Genomic DNA, 20,526 nt, shown 5'->3' on the forward strand with positions numbered 1-20,526 from the left:
TCATTTTAAGCTTAGTTCAGATACAACATGGTGGATTTTTCCAGAGATTACAGGAGGAAGTAAAACATTATACACTTTCAGTCTTATACAAAGGAAATAACAATGCTCACACGTTATTCACCAAAATAGAAAAGCAATGCTCACACGTTTCTAAAATTGCTATCAATATATTTTGTGTAAAGTGAAAGAAATATATAGGCTACGAGAATTCAGCACCAAAATAGTTGATCTTTGACTGAAATTCCACCATTTGCTTCCTTCAAGTTACTTTCCTCATAATCAAGTGTCCATTTCTCAAAAGTGCAATCAACAAAGTCATAGTAGCCACCATGAATGGAAAGGATTCCTTTCCTCACTCTTTCTTCTATCCATGGATATGTCAGCAGGTTTAGCAATGATCGGTTTATCGATTCCTGCACAAGTTAAGATTCAACACAGCAGTCAGTTGTTTCCTTAATATGACAAAATTTCAAATCCACTAAAGTAAATTTTGCCAGAGACATAAATACACGGCCAAATGTGATTATACTTGGAAAAGCAGAAAAATAATATGGTATATGCACAAGAGCAGCCTCCCTTTAAAATAAATAAGAGTTAATTCCAGAAATGAAAGTAGGTCAATGGAATGGTTCTAGAGAATAACAAAGTGGATTTTGCTGCACTGAAACCACCATCTTTGTGCTTCAATCTTTAAATGCTTTATGTGCACAAACCCCCAATTTTTTACCATAGAATAATTCACAATTGACGTCGAATTATCATTACTCAAATGCTATTTAAGAGTGATTAGACATATGTTGTATTCTTTAAACCAAGGGAAACATTAGCTAATTATCAAAATTACGGACACTAAATACCAGGCCTTACAGTCAAGGCATCTCTATACCTCATTGAAAAGATTGATCATAGGCACCAAAAAGTGCCAGTTCTTCAGTAAAGAAAGTTTAGAAATGCCAAGAGAAAGACAGGGAAGGAAGCAAGTAGCCTAAAAGGATATCCTACTTCCAATTTTTCATCCACATAAACCTATTCAACCTCCAATGTTAACCTATACTTAAAATCGGGGATGCATGAGCAATAAACCAAACTTTATAAGAAATTGCATTGCAGAAATGTTATGCTTCAAATATAATCACATTAATTTTAAAAAATAATTTTTCCAATACTAGACAACAGCTCCCACCCTACACGAAGGAAGGGGGGAAAAAATAAAAAAAATTTAAAAAAATTTAAAAAAAAAAAAAAGATTGAGAAGATTTATTCAACAAGAAAATGTACCATACACCAGAGATAGAACGTGATATAACTTAAGCTACAAAATCATACTGGGTGAATTTATGCTAAGAGGTATCTCATTGAACAAGAACAGAAATTTCAAAAACAGAAAATAGCATTGGACCTCGAATTTTTAAATTCCATTCCCAACTACTAATATAAAAAATCTAAAACTGAAAGAGGAAAAAAATAAAAATTGATAAAGACGCTATGATTATTTATATTAAAAAGCAGAATTTTCATGGGACTAGAACATTCTTAATTCAGGGAAAAAGAGATCACCTTCTCACAGTGTTTGCACTGCTGGTCAAAACTGAGGTTAGAGGCAACAGCTTTCGTGCTCGCCTTTGCATTCTTCCCAACAACAACCCAATTTCTGATAAAGCTACTGTTTAAGGATTCACTAAGTCAGAAAAAACAGTTTTTTTTTTTTTTTTTTTTCAAAGATTAAATAGCATACATGGTGATTACAGACAACTTTGAAAAACTTAAGTGAAACAAATCAGCTGAACCTTGAATCCCCTTCTTCTTCCATACTCATTAGTGCACGAATGCCTCCACAGCAGCTATGGCCAATGACTAATACGTTCTCAACCTATAAAAGAAATTACCTTTTACTATAAATTACAGAAATAAATAAATGAAGCAATTTTCTAGTTAATATTGAGAAGAAAATTGAGAAACTGACTCTATTAGCAAATATCCTTCCACTCACAAGAAAGCTATGACTTTTTCCAAATACTTTTACTATAAATTACAGAAATAAATAAATGAAGCAATTTTCTAGTTCATATTGAGAAGAAAATAGAGAAACTGACTCTATTAGCAAATATCCTCCCACTCACAAGAAAGCTATGACTTTTTCCAAATACAACATGATGACCCAACATCATAGCTATGACCATAGTACCACCTGAATATGAAAGCTTTTCATGCTTTGCCTTTTCTACATAAATTTTAAATTATTGCTTAATATTGTTAGCCTTTTCCCCATTGTTTCAAGTCCCCATGATCCTTACCATTATCACCGTCACAAATACAGCAACCTAAAATTTCTAGGCACCTTTTCACATAAAATTGTCAGTTCCAAACTCATCACTGTGGACTAAGTCAATTGAAGACACAAAGATGACAATCCAAAAAATGCATAAGCTATTCAATATGTTGAGATTAGAATATTAGGTTGAGTTTGAAAATTTTCCAAATCAACATGCCTAAAATGCATAAGCTATCATGGCAGACAAATCAGAGAATAAAATAAACAAACAATCCACATCAGATTTTTAGGCATAAAAGACTTACTTCAAGGGAATTAACAGCAAATTCCAGAGCAGCATTTGTTTCAGAGGGTCCACTCTACAAAATAGAAAAGGGAAATCAATAGGGGCAAAGGATAAGAAAAAAACACAGGGTCATTTCAAGAATTTTTATAGTTTTTTTTTTTTTTTTCTCTTTTTTTGGGCTTAAAGCTACTAATTAAGGAAGTACATATGGGGCTAAGACAAGACAATTCAAGTATATTGAACTATATACCTCAAAGGGGGGTACCAGATTTGCAACATTGCGAACCGTAAATGCTTCTCCAGGTTGGAAACCCAGGATAGCAGAGGGGCAAACCCTGGAGTCTGCACAAGCAATCACCATGAACTGTTCTAGAAATAATCAGCAAACATGATTACTTTCAAACAAGTTAGGAGGCAGGTTGATGTAAAAAGCAAAAGGAAAGACACTTATCAAGAGATTTTCTTAATGTTCCTAAATACAGGCATAAGTAGTTAATGAATAAAATCACGATAAAAAAAAAAAAAATTTAATTTATCCTAACCTTTGGTGCTTGACTCTGTGCAAGTTTTTCGTAGTGCTCTATATGCTCCCTGTTGAAACAGTAAAGACAAGTTAGAGAACAAAAATACTGCGCTCTAAAGCTAAACAACCTTTTGGCCAGAGTCCTCTGCTGCTTACATGTATTTATTCTTTTTGAAACTTAGAAAACGATGTTTCATATCCTTGAACAAATCACATCCACTTTCAGATTCTGGTACCGCCTGTAGTTTGCTATCAAGTTCTTGAGTCAAACCCGAAGGTTCCCTTGAAGCCTTCGTGGTTAAAGTTGAACTACTGCTGCAAATGTCAGAGCAAGACATCGTATCAAAGCAATATCTGTGAAAATTTGGGTTCATGGGTTGATCACAGTTTATTCAAATCAAAATTTAAACATTCTTATCTCTCAAGGTCAATCCCTGGGTTGCATGAAGTCGTAATCGTATATTGATTATATTTCCTATGTACAAATCATCAAACAACATAAATTAGAAGCTTGTGACACCACATAATAGATCCAATGAAACCCCTCAAATTAATCTCACTAATAAGAAGAATGGACCATGAACTTGTAGTTAGAGTAAACAACTGCTCAAATTAAAGAAGAGTTGTTTATATCAAACCCAACTTTCATCCATGCTACGGCGATAGGATCTTTATTCAGCATTTCCACCAATTTCAAATTTTAAAAAATACCAAAAAACGTTTAAATATATATATATATATATATATATATTGTGCTTTCAGAGGCTACACATAAAATTCTCGAAACTATACAAATTGACTATAACATTCTAAACTAAATCCTGTGTCTCTAATAAACTTTTCATCAAACATCACCAATTCAAGAAAAAAGCAGTTATATTTAGTCCAGGACTCTATTACCAGTTCCAACATAAAAGTAAAAAGAATATGAAAGCAACACACACCAACTAAAACTCATGAAGCACGTAAAGAAATCATCGAGAAAGTAGGCAAATTTAACATGACTAACACAAGCTGAGCCTATTAAAGCAACAACCTACTTGAAATTAGTCGACAACCTCATACGGGTCTGCTCAATTTCCCGTGAATCCATCTTAAAACCAAAGATCTGCATAAAAAACAACAAGAAATTTCCATAAAACCAGGAAGTGAATGAAACAGAAAGGAAAACACAATAGTCAAAAAGAGTGAAGAGGAACTACTTTCTGTGGCTTCACTGAGATTCGATGAAGACCAAAGGGGGTACTAATAGTGGGGGTACGGAGGAGGACAGCTGTGTGGCGTTGTGGGTCCAGGTCCAGTGAAACAGAGATGGAGGGAAGAATTGCCATTGGAGTGGTGAGAAAGAGAGCTAAAAGAGGAAATGGGTATTCTCAGAAAAACAGGTAGAGATCTTGGAAGAGACATTTGAAGAAAAATAAAGAGAGTTTTTAAAAAGTTGTGGATGAGTTGGTTGGTTGGATCAAGAACCGCTTGTTTGTCTCCAAGAAAGGCGGAGGAAACTATGTTAAAAAACAAAATTAATTTGCAAAAATTAAAAAGAAAATCGTAGTATTTTCTTTGTTTAATTCAAGAATGCCCCACAAGGAGACTAAGCAAAAGCATATACTAGGCTGAAGCTGTGGAGTTTTGTTCGCCTCTCTACCACTCTCTCTCTCTCTGGGTTCTCGAACTTTCCACTTTTTGAGATCTTTGAATGCCCAGATGGGAAAGTCAATAAAACATTACCATGTGCAAGTGCAAGTGCAAAGCTCAGTGTGGAGTTTCCATTTTTTACTTTCTTTCTTCTTTTAGACCATTGTTTCAGGGCTTCAAATGGTTAATCATAAATGTCTCTTTATAAATGATTAAATATATATATATATATACACACATATAAATATTGAAGTTGGTAATTTTAATTTGTTTACATTAATGTAAATTTTGGAGTTAGTAATTTTAATTTGTTTACATTAATGTAGCACTTCAGACTGTTGTGTTAATGAATGTTATTTATTTTACTACAACAATTTTGATACAAAAGAACGTTTAGGCCGAAACACAAAAAAAAACAAAAAAAAAAAAAAACAAAATTTAAGTCATATCTGTTAAAAATTCAAATGTAATTCCCTTTCCCAATTAATTTTTTTATTTGTCATTATTATCATTATTATTATTAAAATTAAAAAGAAATGTAATTATATTTAAAATCACACACTTTCAGTTTACACGGAACAGGTGGACAGGTCTCAGCCCATGTCGGGCCCATCAAAATAGATTCGTAATTACATTTCCTTTTGTCAGCTTTATCTACCCATTTTTAATTCAAACCAATCCTTTATGCACACCTTTTCGGACAGGTGTTTGATTTTTTTTTTTTTTAATATTTCGTGGCAAGTGTTTGATTGCATGTTCAATTTTGGCTCATATATTTATTGCATGTTTGTGTATGCTGGTTGTGGGGTTGTGGTTGGGTTAGAATTGAATAAAATAAATTCTCTTCTTTCCCTTTTCTTTTTCTTGGATTGATACAGGTATCCATATTTCGGATTGCAATAAATAATTGTGAGAAAATGTAGCATACATAAACAAAAAATATATATATATTGCTTAACAAATTTCTAGTCAATCGGTTTACAGTAAATCTTCACAGGGTTTTCCACTCTCATATAATGGTTTCAACGGATAATAGAATCATTTCAGTTAATATAGTATTAAAGTTGACATTAATAAATAATTGTGAGAAAATGTAGCATAAATAAACCAATATATATATATATATATATATATTGCTTAACAAATTTTCTAGTCAATCGGTTTACAGTAAATCTTCAAAGGGTTTTCCACTTCATATAATGGTTTCAACGGATAATAGAATCATTTCAGTTAATATAGTATTAAAGTTGACATTCATTATTTGCCTTTCATTATTCTACACTCCATCAGAGCATAATATCACTAAATTTTAACATAAAATATGATAGATTTACATAATTTCACCTCTTTAAAGTATAATAACATTTTAAATAAACAATATTCAAGAATAAAGTAGGAAGGGATTAGTTTTAAGGATACCAAAAACTGTATGAAATAGGAATATCCCTGGCCCTATTTAATTTCCAAATAGGGCTTAAGGAATTTCACATTAATAATATACCTAGCCCTGAGGTGGGTAGCTTTACAGTAAAATAAGTGAAGAAGAAATGATATAAGAATAGCTATCAAATGGATTACTAATAACATACATAATGATAGTCATCTAAACGGCAAAATCCTTCTCATCCTGGCTCAAAAAACAAAAAGAGGGCGAGAGGGTAAAAAAAAAAAAAACATTTACAACGTTGAGAAATATTGTGCTCCTTGAATTGATGCTCAGATGAAAATCCACATCAAATTTGAAATGCTTCACATATATTGAAAGAGTACCAAACTTTCTACAAAGATCATTCCACAAAACTATCGGCCTTGCCTTCAACTTCCATCAAGGCTATCTTTTCTACCAAGGCCAATTAAAATGAATTACACCCACTCCAAATATATCCAGAAAACATATCAAGAATGAAAAAGCATTCTCATCACGTGGTAGGGAAACTGAGCATATGGTTTGCATAGTGACATGAGATTGGTTAGTAGGAAAAGCACATAAACAAAGATAATTTTGGGTAGCTGAAAAACGTGTCCTATAGGTAAAGTCAAATCTGACCTAAATTTTGAGATAAAGCAGCATGCATAAAACATGGATTTCACATTTTACATATAAAATATGAGATCAAAACACTTGAACTTTGAGAAACAACCATAGCTGTATGAACCAAACTTCAAAAGAAAAAACTAGACTCCCACTTCACATATATGGAAATCCAAATGAAAACAGCAAGAAAAAAGAAACATTTCATGGATGAAATCAGTAAACTTGTTCCACTAACAGGTCTCATGGCCCTTACTTGTTCATAGGCAACTTCAAACAGATTAAGGAGAAAGAAAAGAAACTCATTCAGATGAGTTTTTCATCTAATTGAGCAGTTGAGGTTTTGTACTTCAAGGATTAGTACAATTTAACCATGAAGAATGCAACAGAACCTTCTTTTGGCCTAGACAAACTAAATGTGGATAAGATTGTATCTTCAAAAGTTCGAATAAAACCTTTTATCTTGAAGAATGGAGGCTTAAAAAGTATGACATGATTAGCAGAATACCAGCACCCAAGACTAGATCAAAAAGCAGGTATTCTTACTGCATAGATATTAACTGAGACTAATCTCAGACATATGGAGAATAGAAATACAGATTTTTCCATTCATGTCTAATAACAAGGAACTAAAGAAACAAAGAGAGAACAAAATCAATAAATAACCAAATCATGGAGAGAAACAGGATGAAATAAAAAAAAAAATCAATAGGGTTCAACTAAACGATCAAGAAAATTGAGCACTAAAATGAACATCAATATTAAACTGATTCAATTCCACATTTAAAAATATCAATAAAAACATATAGCTGATAGTACGACAAATAAACTTTTCACGAAGGCAAGAAGTTAATGATTAAAGATCCTCAACAAAGGAACTAACTACAGAAAAAAATTATGACTTAACCGCAGCCATACCCAAAGAATATGAGAAAGCAAAATACCTCTCCAAATCATGCTTCACATGTTGAGGATGGATTGACTAGAAATCTCGAAAATTTTGAATTTAGTAGTTGCAAGAACTAGATAAAAAAAATTTTAAAAATAAAAAAGTAAACATTCACACAGGCTCTTTGATAGCATGGATCTCTGAATTTAACGTCTGATCTCAAACCAACCACCAAGTCAACATGTGTGCATATACAAAATTAAAACTGATAAATTTCCCTAGCATGAGTACAAAGCAAAAAGTTCCTACTCTCTTAATACAAATGGTCAAAACCGTAGTTAGGTTTGCAACTGTATAGAATAATCTAACATAAGAACAAGGAATATAGCTCCTTAACCATGCTATATATGCAAAGAAAAATCAGGTGGGCCTGACGCTAGATGAGTGCCGGTGGTCAAACTAACCAAATAATCCTATATGTGGGCTTGTCTGCACATTGCAAGCAAGAATCTGTAAGTAGGAGCATACAGCAGTCTGGGATATTTAGTAGTCAACTTGCTAGATACAAGTGTACGGGTACACCATGCAGCACAATAACTTTATATAAAGTCAATGTCTAAACCTTCCCATTCACCCTCGGCAACACTTTGACAATATTTATTGAGCTCGTTGACAATATTTAGTGAGCCTTATCTTGGTACCCATTAGCTTTTAGTTTTGATCACTGCAAATACGCTCAAGTGTCTAAACATGCTCAAGTGCTCAATTACAAAGTCCAAAACAACATTTAATAGCTGTGGAGTTTGCACCTACATGAAGGACCTCATAGAGAAAATTGCTAGACCTATCCATTTTTCCAACTTTTCCAACTCAAAAATCAAATTTGGAATTTACATCCTTACGTTCAATGAAAACTGTGTCTAAATCATCAATTATCATTTATGAATTGCTCTTATCAGTAAAAAGTCATTTGACACGTTTTTCAAGCTGTGTTCACTATTTACATTGTAGAAACGACAGTGGAAGAGAAATTATAAAAACTCAGATAAACATATAATAAAACTAAAAAAAGAAAAACTGAGAGAGAAAATAAATGCCTGGAAATTCACATAACATAGTGACAAATATCAAAAGCTTGGTCCCGAATCTTAAGAATGAATTGTAAGTAAACAGACAAGATGGCCCATGTGCTACTCAATATGAGCAACAACACAATTTGTTGAGTTGTTGATGACTAAAAATTCCATTACTTTTTTTAATTGATTAAAATTTCATCTCTGCATTATGCATACCCTCAAGAATTGAATCATTGAAGTCCTTAAAGAATGGAGTACAGGGGTGAATGACAAAGAAGAACATAACAAGAATTTAGTTCAAGAGAGATGGCATAAGATATCTTCGTTAACATTTAACAGTCACCACCTATTCTCCATATATAGAACACTTTAGGCAGCTCCATCAGAGTCAAGATTGTAATTTGAAAATTTGCTCAAGTAGGAAAAAAAAAAAAAAAGGGGGAACCAAACAAACAAATTTTGAAAGCCAGCAGTAAGGGAAAAGTCAACATCATATTTCTATGCCATCAAAATTACACCATAGATAAACAAAGTTGGAGATAATTATTAGAAGGGAACCCAAACAACAACAACAACAACAACAACAACAACAAAAAAAAAAAAAGTATATAATGAACATTGTTGATAAATGGAAATATTGTACCAAAGTCAAATTGTTGAGGGCGTTGTTAAAAAGCCTATAAATCTCCAATTCTCTATACATAAATCTTCTATTCATTTGAGCTTAAGTTACCAGAAAAAGGCTAATCCAATATGATATAACTCTAAAGTCAGGAATACGTAACCCTAGCATGGTATACTCTCCTTGCACAAAAAACATAGCATCTAGTAATTTCTGAAACAATAACATGCGGCAGTTTCAGAATAACAGAAGTACATTTTTTCGAAAGAAAAACATAACAGAATGACCATAACCTGAGTCCAAAATGCATCACCACAATTTTCCAACAGAACTAGCCAAGGAAGGTCTCTAAAACTTACTTGGAAGTAGTTAGACGTTTAAGGAAACCTGTTGCTTAATTTTGGAAAGAAGACTCAACCACATTTCATACCAGATCAACATTCTGACCAGTACTTTACTAAAATCTAACCTTACACGTACCATAGTCAAACTATGTGCTCAACGCATACCTCTCTCAACTTGGAAAATTTGGCTCTTTTGACGAAAACACAATCCTTATTCTACAAACTAAAGCTAACCCAAGTTGACAAATGTTTGGTCAGTGAAAGCTTTCATCGCCCAAAAGGATACCTTTAGAGCAGCTTGGCTAAGTCTTCTACAACGCTCCATGCCATTTGGAGAACCCAGTCTAAATTTCTTAAGTCCAATACCAGAAAATAAAAAGAGAATGTCAGCCACCTATCAGATAGAGAATTCAAAGTTCACCTGTAAGGTTCTCTTTAACCAGGTTCTTTCATAATTAACTATGAAAGTGGGCCTCAAAATCAGAGAAGAAACATCCTTTCACCACATCATAATCTACATTGGTACAAAAGAAAACCTCTACAAAAGAAAAGAGCTACAAAGTACATAACCCTGCAGAAATAAGATTAGAACCATTAGAGATATTGCAAAGAAGCTCTACACTGAGTGATACTAGATGCAGGGAACAAAATGCAATTAGAGCCACCATCAAGAACAACGGGCAAAAGGGAATGCTCTATCTCTATCTTACTTTTATCAAGTAGCCTTGACCTTGTCATCCCCAACAACATTAAGTATTGGCAAACTGCTCAAAAACTCGTCAAGACCCTCGAAAAATCCGATGCCTTCGATATTATCTCCCTCCTGATTTCCGGCCCCATTCCCTTCACTCATTCCCGGTGCAGGTTCCTCAATTTCATTGCTAAACTCCACATTCAAATCCAACCTCCCCCACTTTGCCTTCCCTTTCTTCTTGGCATTACTGGCCGATGCCACGGCCTTCTTACTCGAATCCGTCCTCGGCGCCGCCCCACTTGCCGCCGCGCTGTCAAAAACCTGACCATTTCCAGCATTATCCATCCCCTCTACATTTTGAGTATTCCCTCTCTTCAACCTCTCAGAAGGTGCTCTCTTGGGAATGTTATTAGCAACCACGGAACCTTTTCCCTTTGAATTTCTAGCCCTCTTTCTCCTACCACTCCTCCCCCATTCGTCATCGGAATCATCACTCTCATCGGAAACCTCAACAATCACATCTTCATCGTGATAAACGAACTTGGGGGACGAAGATCTGTTATTACTAGTTCTCTTTCCCTGAGCTGGTAAAGGACATGCAAACATAGCCGAAATGGGATTCCAATTCGAAGACCCAGCAGTGTTTTTACCTTTCCCCGAAAATCCCAATGGGAAAAAACCCCAGCAGCAGAAATAAGCATCCTTTGTCTCTGTCAACGGCGGTGACGGTATCATCGCCGCGTGGAACGCCCTCTTGCAGTTCTGACACCGAAGCGCACAGTCTTCGTAAACCTTCGGGTACTCGTAAAGGAAGTAGCAGTACGGACACGCCGTCCAGAAATTCGACGGCGCTTCCGACCTGGCCGCCGTCGAGGCGCGTGTGCTCGGCACTGACTGCCGACCTGGCCGACCTGGCCGAGTTATTGACCGAGTCGAATCGGTCACATTGTTCACCCTCGGACTGTCCTCCTCCACTGCTGCGGCAGCTGGCCTACCTTCCTTAGTCCTAGGGCTTCTCCTAACCGGCTGCTGAGGCTGGTGCTTCTGCAGGAATGGCTGCCGATCATGCAGCTGAGTCGACCCGGTCCCCAACTCGAACTGCGTTTGGACATTCAACTCACTGTCGTATACTACCTTCTTGGAAGGGTTCGAGAGCACGGACCAGGCCTCGGAGACAAGCCTGAAAGCCTCATCGGAGTACGGAAGCTGGCTCTTCTGGGGGTTGAGGAGGATAGCGAGACGCCGATACTGAGAGGCGATAATCTCAAGGTTCTGAGTGTTTCTTTGGACCTGGAGGATGGCGTACCAGTCGTGCTGGTTGTTGATCCGTGACTCACCGGCGATGAGAGTGTCGGCGACGGCGATTATTTCGTCAGCGGTGTCGAGCCTCGGGTACGATTCGCGAGCTCGGATCGCGAAGCTTCTGGTCCCGTGCAGGTCACGTGTCGTCAGAAGCTTAACGGCGGTGTTTAGCCACCGTTTGGCCTCGGCGCTGTGGATAGTGGTGGCCTCCATTTTCAGCTGGTTTTTATTTTTATTTTTATTTTTTTTAAATTTTTAGTGTTTTTTTGGGAGTTAGAAGATATTGCAAGAGAAAGGGAAGCGAAAATTGATTGGACGAAAATAGACCTCTAAGAATGTACGAAAAGACGTTGAATTTTGTTTGGTTAGTGTAATTGTTTAAGGGTGTTATGGGTATTTTACTCTGTTCATTTTATCTGACAAACTTTTGTTCAGTGGTTGTTGTTGAAAAAATACAGGCTTTTCGAAAAACGGAAAGTTAACTGCAGCAACTGTAATTTATTGCGTAATGCTGCTCGTAATTTTTAAAAGAAAAAATAATAGTAAAATTACATTGTTATCCTCTTTTGTTTAGATTTGACTTTTATTGCTTTAACAAAAGAAAATTATAAAAGTTTCCCCTTTTTGATTTTTGTTTATATTGCAACCAATGTAAGAACATGAAATAGATTTTTGTAATTTTCTAAAGTAAGAAACATTTCTAAAAACTCATAAATTAGATAACGTGTAGTTAAAAGTGTTTGAATTATGAATTTCATTTGTACATTAAATAATTAAAAGGAAACCATCCTATCTTTTGTGAGTTTTCTTTTCTTTTTTCCTTTTTTTTCATCGTTTCAATTGTCAGTTTTCACTGCTGCAAAATATAAGTTGTATTTTCATTGAGATAATTACCTTTTTTACATTTTACTTTATTGAATGCCACTTCTTATCGTACAATTATTTGGAATTTTTTACTTCCACCACTTTTAACATCCCTATACATTTAAGACTTCAGAAAAATTGTGTAACAAATAGAATAATAATAACATTTTGTTGCTAAATAAAATAAAAATAACATTGTAACTGTTATTGTAGCATAAAAAATTTTAAAAAAAAATAAAGAGGGAATTTCTGTAATTTTAAAATGCAATACGAATACGTTAAACTCACTAATCAAAGGAAATAGTGAAAAAGGTTCAATTTAAGTAAATTACCAAATAAGATAATATAATTAAAAATGTACTAAACAGAAAATTTATGGAGTAAAGCTTTGAAAAAAGAAGCTCTGTGTCTAACGGGAAAATAATTATAGTCTCTGCACAACTATCAGTAAATAAATAAATAAAAAGGAAAAAAATTGGAAAAAAAAAATGAATAATAATCAGTCCAATTTGACAGGCTTATAGCGTTGGACATTTTCAGATGATCACCCCAATAAGCGAGCATTGGGCCGAACTTGTCTTGGTCAGGACACGTGACAGAATGCAGATATAACTGGCGCTCTACTCCAAGTCCAAATTGCAAAATTGAAATCTCATTAAAAAAAAAATTGTAAGCTTAGAAGTTGGAACATATTAAGCATTGAAATTATTATTATTATTATGTTTCTTAGCCAAAAAAATATATATTAGTATTATTATGTTTTGTTGGCGAAAAAAATATATATATTATTGTTTTTCTTGAAAATTAAAAAAAAAATTATTATTATGTTTTTTGGACAGCTATCACAAAAATTATATTGAAATGTGGAGAACTAGAAGGGCTGTTGGGTGGACTGTGCACTGTGAACCAAGCCAAGCCAAGCCACTGGCAAAATCTTGTTCACTTGAAGGCCTGAGTCTCTCGGCGTCTCTTGATGCAGGTCATCCTTTTCTTCGGCTTTCCTCTGAAGACATTTAATTTGCCGATGTAGATTTTGCCGTTAATGGCAGCTCATATGCCCGACGACGACAATGGTAGCATTGTGATTGAACAGCACCACCACCAAGAGCATTTTAGCACCTGTAGTTGTTCCTTGATCATGGCTAGTTAACTCTTTTGAATAACAAAAAGTAGGAAAGTATGGATGGAATTGTTTCCAGAATTGAGTAAATCATTTTGAACAACTTAACTTGTTTTTATCATTAAAAAAAAATAAAATTAGAAGGTTATTACAACATTAATCCAACAAATTCATCTTGGTTAACTACAGCGAACCTAAGCAACTGGAACTGTCTTAATGGTTGCTAAAACTTAATGGTTGCTCCATTTCCACACTTTTCGTACTCTCATCCTCTGTGCTTATCTAAAATCTCCTCTATTGACTTTTCTTTGGATTACGGCACCAAAAAGGTAAACAAGAAGCCCAAAAAAGTTGATAAGCGCACCTAATTCGATATAAGAGCGACTTCTTAGCCCCTATTCCTGCATGGTACATTGCATCCAGAGGCAGCCTAGCTGGAGATGTCTCTGCTGGCACAACAAATTTTGTGACATTAGGTCCAAAGTTGCAAAGAAAAATGTCAATGAGTAAATCACCACAAAGCCAATTTGTTTGTCTTTACGAGTTCAGTGATCGTAAGGAATATCTAAGGCAAAACATAAAAACTGTCATGAAGAAGAAACCCATCGAAGCATCAATTGGATTGCAAATCTTCCCCATCTTGTCAGTGAATGCCACGGTAAATCAGAATCCGGGGACAATACCGCATAAAGCAATAAGTGTTTGTGTCCTGAAAATATCATTTTGGAAAAAGATTTTGACTATAGAATGCAATATCAAGCAAGAACCATAAGTGAAGCCCATGGCGATGCATGTACTCATTCAAGAATAAACCAAATGCATTATTGGCTTCTTTTTGAGCCAATTTGCTCCATCCACCTTTTTGTGCTTCTCCAGCTTCTATATCAACTTGAAGAACCTTTGACGTATCAGGTGCTGCTTGTTTTGCATTCTTGACAACAAGGGCAGTGTAACTTGCAGTCTAAGGCATCTTCATCCTCAAGTAGTAAGTTAATCCTGTTAGAAGTTTAAGGATCTAAATATATATAATAAATTCCATAAATCATAAACTAGTAATCATTATATATATAATCCAAACTCATTTATTAATTTATACTAAGTTCACAAATATTAATTTATCTAATATTCTCCCACTTGAATTGCATAATCATTATATATATATATATATATAATCCAAACTCACTTACTACAGAATCTTCCGACTCAATGTCATTTCATCTAAATATATAGCATGCCGACAGGACACAACAATATACTAGACTAGGCAGTAGAGATTCGCTTAGTAAATCTCCCAAAATATGATACCATTTCAACTGAGCATTTTGCATGCCATAAACTTAGTCTAGGTAGTAGAGATTTACCTAACCACGTACAATCCCCTAACACACAACACCATTTCATTCGAGTATATTGTGTATCGACAAGATATAACAATATACCCAAACTAGATAGCAAGAACTCATCATGGCACCTGTGGATCAACATACACATGTACACAGAGACTAAAATCTCAAACAGGCTTGCTACCATAAGGAGTAACAATATGTGTAACAAATATCATATTATAATGATCCACATATATACATGTATTACTCACAAGGCAATACTCAATCATATATTACATACAACATGGATATTATTGCAGATTACAATGCTTCCACTGAGCTATAGCAGTCTTAACTACTACACACTCATACAGAAACATATGCTCCTCAAACAAGTTTATAGACTAGCCTATGTTAGTGGGTCTGTCACCATGTTGTAACAGGCATGTATACCAAAAAATAAGACTCTCATCAAAATGATATAATACTAGAATTACCACATAACAATATTACAGACCTTATAATAAAAGTGCACCCAAAAGCATGTATCATAATCTCAAAACACACCATATACTTTGCCTCTACAATCAATGAAACTTCTACTACTATGATAAATAAATAAATTTCCGGTGTTAAACTTTGAAACATCCATATATATAGCCATTATAATCAGCTCATAAAACCCCACTGAATCAAAATAGTGGTGCGCTGAACTCAAAACCAAAAATGGCTTATTTCATAATACACGTAATCAGGACTATTAAAACATTTACAAGATCACACCCACAATATAAATAATCTTAATATATACATAATAAAAGAAAATTATCAATATAGATAATGAAATATATATAGTCTCTCAAAGCCATTGATATACAAAATATAGAGATTAATACTATAATATAAAAAATTACTACAAAATTCTAGCACATACAAATGTAACTATAGGAGCAGCAACAACAAAATAAAGAAATTAATACAAACAGCAATTTATAAACCAAATTACCATAAAATACCTCAAGATGCCATAAAATCTCAAGCAACTTACAATTCTTTGCCATCTTCTATTAAGCCATTAATTCCGACAGTTGATATTCCTTACCAAAATCTTTATCAAAGTCCATGAGAATGATAAAATAAAAGGAAAGTTTCAGGATAAACTCATTCACACCACTAACTCCATCGTACACAACAGAATTTAATAAATCCAAATAGTGGTGTTTTTTAATTTATCAAATTGATAAATTTTCTACTAATATCAAACGGTTTAAGAACAGTGTTCATAGAACGTAATACATAAAATATAGAATTATACAAGTGATTTTTCATGACCATCACTTAACGCTCATGCAAGTGCTTGAGATCCTAATACAACATTTAACTCGGCAATATTATAAATATATGGTATCTTCAGTGGTCTATTTTTTTCAAAGTCAAATATTATTAGAAACTTTCACCACTTTTATATTAGTTTGTTTAATTTTATCATAACATTCATAGGGCAGAGTATTAGGGTGTTTCCAGCTGTGAAATAGCAAATAACAGAAATACACTACATCACAAAGAACTATGCAAATGCTATCTTTCCAACCCTTTAATCATATCAAAAATATATAATATCGTTAAGGTCTTTGTAACACTAAATATGCATTTTCGCGGGTCAAAAACAGTCAACCAAATAACCACAATCAAATGCATTAAACTAAATTACCAACAGGGTCAATTAGAATATAAGATTTATGGCATTTAATCAACTTCCACTACCATTCCAGGCGTCATACAAAGCAACTAAAACCATTGATATGATAGTTTAGTTGCCCATATAGACCCTGGTTAATAAGTGAGAAAAAATCAATGTATTGACAATTTCATGAAATAAGTAAATATAAAACATCTCATTCACTATGCGAACATACATTATATTGGTACACATAATATAAATAAAATAAGTCTCACGATAGATGAATATCTAAAATCTCACACTGCTATACCAACTAAGCCCAAAGCCTATTTAGCTAAAGCTAACACAATCCAATTCACCAAACATAAATATTTAATTTAATTCAAGAAATTTGGAATAGAATAATTAAACAAATAAATAAATGAACAACAACAATTTCCTTTTTTTTTCAATATTAATAATAATAAAAAATAGATAAATAAATAAATTATCAAAAAATAAGTAAACAAAACAAAACCAAAAAAAAAAAACTTTTTTTTTGGCTCTTTTTTTTTTTAATTTTCTGCAGCTGACGTCAGCACGCTCGCGTCAGCATACGCAGTGATGACGTCATCAATGACACATAACAATTTCACACGACAAGTCGTGTGATTCATCCTCTTCATCCAATCGGGTCGCGGTTCGACCCGTTTTATAGGGTAACGGGTTACGCGACCCGCTTCTTCAACCCGCCGGTAAATTTCTTTTTCGGCCACCGTTTTCTGTAATTTTTGTTCCGTTTGATTCGTCTTTTCTTGGGCAACCATATCCACATATCAATTTGGTTTAAAATCAACCCCAAATAAACACCCAAGCAAGAATATTAATCGGCCATGGAAGGTTCATAAATAATCGATTTTACAAAGGTTTGCAGCAAATTAATTAGTCTAATTCACTCCATTCAAACAGAAAAACAATTTCCAAGTTAACCCAGATCATGAATTCGTCCAAAACAAATTTTCCCAAAATTTTCCAAAACTAATACATGGCCGATATTTACAATTTTTTTTTTTTAATAGGAAAAATTAGGTGTTTCAATGCATGACTAGCGCTCCAAAATATTCCATTCAATCCAGAAAAGAAAAAAAAAAACAAAAATCCAGGTCTTAATTCAAACAAAACAAAAAATTACATATGTTGCACAAAATCAATAGGAACCCGAGAACCAGTTTCGGAAAAGAAAATTTTCAGAAATTTTTTTTTTTTTTTTAATTCGAAATAGCAATCGGGCATGTATATACATTCACAGAATATGTAATTTGAATCCCACAGATTCATGCTCGAAAGAAAACAAAATAAAGGACATATACATTCGAATCGCACAAATCATTCGATGGCCACATACTGTTCAATTCGATCATCATGAATATAACGAAAACTAATTACTAAAAAATTTATTATGGATATTAACTCTCATAGCAATTGTTTGAATTTTAAATATATAAATATATATAATAAATTTTATAAATCATAAATCCAAATATAATTATTGATAATTAAAATTTTAATTTTATAAAATAAAATACAATATAAAAAAGTACTGTATTATTTTCAAATCATATTTTTTAAAACTCTAATATCAAAGTATAATATGGCAACATTCTATTTATTTATTTTAGATTTTTTTTATAGTTTTTATAAGTTAAATTTGTCAATTAATTTTTAATATATATAAAATAATAATAATAATTTAATAATATAATAATAATAAAATATAAATAAATTAATAAATTTATAAAAAAAAAAATTGATCTTTTAGTTTAACGAGTCAATTGTAATCTTATAGCGGTGAAAAATTCTACTATAAAATAATAAAAGAATCCACCAAGTCTGATCCAGCTGGGAGTGCTCTTATCTTTACAATAATCCACCAAGCATAGTCTGCTTGTGGGATAGTTGAATGACGTGGATCAACATAAGCACAGTGTCGTCATGGCATATCTCTGGTCATTTTTAAATCCAGATGAGAGACCCGAAGCAACAGAGCATACGACCGTATAAGCATAAGTGTCATGCCACAAACTCTATTTCAGGGACAATGTGCCTGGTTTTTTGGCACCATTGACGTGTTATATATGCAGCCAAGCAATTTTGTGACCAAAGATATATGCAGAATAGGCTATACGAGTCTGTGAAAAAGCCCATTCCGGCATTAATGATTGCAGTAAAAAATGATACCATTGATTTTTCCTTTTTATTTTTTTATTTTTTTGGGGGGGTGTGTGATTGCTGCATCTGGTGGGAGTAGAACTTACAAACTTTATTGTTCTTTGGTCATGGTTACTTAACAAACTTGCTTTCCCTATACTGGTTTTTCCTTTGTCTGCAAGATTTTAACCCCCACACTAAGATTTAGTACAACAACCTTAATTCCATTCAGATAGAACACATTTAATATTCTGAAAGAAAACAGACTTTCACTAGCATAATAATCCCCTTAATCACTAGTTGAATGTATGCGTGAATGAAAACTAAGAGAAAAATGAAGCAGTGCTGCATTAACAATGATGGAACAATATTTTATTTTGGATAAAAAAAATCGTATACTATTAATTATTTAAACTAAAAAGTAGACAGTGATACATAAATGCCAATTAGCCATTACTTGATGTTTATATATACACAATTTCTTTCCTTTTTCTTTCTGTTTCCTAAAATTTGGTCTTGAAAAGAAGTAGTCGAAATTTGAAAAGTTTCACACCAAAAGAAATATAATGAACAAGATATATAACTTAAGAAACAAAATTATGGAGAACGAAAAATATGATTTTTAAAAGATATTGTATACATGTAAGTTTATAAAAAAATTATATATATACATATAAAAAAGATAATGTATATATGTAAATATTTTTGCATGTATCTATGAACAAATATTAATTGCTTCTTAAGGGCGCTCACTAGTAATAAAAAGTAAAAAATTGCTTCTTAATGTTGAAAGAATTAACAAGTTGATAACAAAGAGAGTATCTCAAAAATAAAATAAAAAAATAAAGAAAAGGAAACAAAAAGGAAAACAGTCAGAGAGAGAGAGAGAGAGAGAGACCATTCCATAATCCATGTCGTAAGGCTGTGACACGAATGGGTAACTGGGTTATACCCAATATAATTGGGTTAGTCAAGACTGTATTGAAAGGAAGCCTAGTACTAGCAGTGGTAGGCGAACAATTGGACAAGGCATAGTCACGACCATACATTCATACACCAAAAGTTGGCTTGCTTACTTGATCATCCACCGACATAAAATTTGTTTTTGCTAAAACAAAAAACGAAGAAAAAACATAATATCTCTTTTTAATATTCATTTTTCTTTAGTTAACAAGATGAGATCTTTTTTTTTTATTATTATTATCTATTTTGATTTTTTAATCTTAAAAAGTAAAGGGTGAAAAATAATTACCTTACTATGTCATTTGTCAATGCATTCAATTTTTAATTTTTAATTTTATTTTTTATAAATTATATATAATTTATTTATTTTAATTGTTTATTAGTGATAGTTAGAATGTATTAAAGATATCAATTAATCATAAATATTAAAGAAAAAAATCAACACAATTTTAAATTATATTTTATTTAATATATATATATATTGTTCTCCTTATAAATGTCTAATCACCATCAATCAGTATTAAAAAACCATTGAAATAAGCTAATTGTACATAATTTTAAAAAAAAAAATAAAAATAAAAAGTAAATATGTTATCAAATAGGATCTAAGACAATAATAAATGGCACTCAAAGAGACAAGATCTAACTTTATTCTTTGTATCTTTCAGTTTAAAAAAAAAAAAAATTTGCTATAGGTTACAATCATTACCA

At 33.0% G+C, this 20,526-nt stretch overlaps 2 protein-coding genes and 1 pseudogene across 8 annotated transcripts; all 3 read right to left on the reverse strand.

Annotated features, from left to right (window-relative positions):
- LOC107427903 (beta carbonic anhydrase 5, chloroplastic) lies at positions 1 to 4,862 on the reverse strand. Of its 7 annotated transcripts, none has more exons than XM_048480143.1 (9): positions 4,284 to 4,862; positions 4,140 to 4,189; positions 3,238 to 3,393; positions 3,101 to 3,149; positions 2,809 to 2,922; positions 2,578 to 2,631; positions 1,788 to 1,870; positions 1,558 to 1,663; positions 1 to 413 (listed from the first exon to the last, which is right to left on the reverse strand). In XM_048480143.1, the coding sequence occupies exons 1-9, from the start codon at positions 4,410 to 4,412 to the stop codon at positions 210 to 212; spliced, it is 945 nt and encodes a 314-aa protein (XP_048336100.1). In that variant the 5' UTR covers positions 4,413 to 4,862; the 3' UTR covers positions 1 to 209. The 7 variants fall into 7 exon arrangements, with proteins under 7 accessions (XP_048336100.1, XP_048336099.1, XP_048336098.1 ...); XM_048480142.1 differs by having other exon boundaries at positions 3,238 to 3,396; XM_048480141.1 differs by having other exon boundaries at positions 4,122 to 4,189; positions 4,284 to 4,861.
- A 5,190-nt stretch (positions 4,863 to 10,052) lies between these two features.
- LOC107427877 (uncharacterized) lies at positions 10,053 to 11,940 on the reverse strand. The gene is made up of 2 exons (XM_048480128.2): positions 10,390 to 11,940; positions 10,053 to 10,250 (listed from the first exon to the last, which is right to left on the reverse strand). The coding sequence occupies exon 1, from the start codon at positions 11,886 to 11,888 to the stop codon at positions 10,395 to 10,397; it is 1,494 nt and encodes a 497-aa protein (XP_048336085.1). The 5' UTR covers positions 11,889 to 11,940; the 3' UTR covers positions 10,053 to 10,250; positions 10,390 to 10,394.
- Positions 11,941 to 13,924: 1,984 nt separating this feature from the next.
- On the reverse strand, positions 13,925 to 19,901 carry LOC125424236 (low affinity inorganic phosphate transporter 2-like; annotated as a pseudogene).
- Between the last annotated feature and the right edge of the window lie 625 nt (positions 19,902 to 20,526).

This window comes from Ziziphus jujuba, chromosome 9, assembly GCF_031755915.1.
Source record: "Ziziphus jujuba cultivar Dongzao chromosome 9, ASM3175591v1".
NCBI lineage: Eukaryota > Viridiplantae > Streptophyta > Magnoliopsida > Rosales > Rhamnaceae > Ziziphus > Ziziphus jujuba.

Coding starts and splice junctions, on each gene's coding strand:
- LOC107427903 (XM_048480140.1), bottom strand. CDS start 4,412: ATGGCAATTCTTCCCTCCATCTCTGTTTCACTGGACCTGGACCCACAA. Junction 2,632..2,808: donor ATCTGGTACCCCCCTTTGAG/GTATATAGTTCA, acceptor TCTATTTTGTAG/AGTGGACCCTCTGAAACAAA. Junction 1,871..2,577: donor TTGCTGTTAATTCCCTTGAA/GTAAGTCTTTTA, acceptor TTTCTTTTATAG/GTTGAGAACGTATTAGTCAT.
- LOC107427877 (XM_048480128.2), bottom strand. CDS start 11,888: ATGGAGGCCACCACTATCCACAGCGCCGAGGCCAAACGGTGGCTAAAC.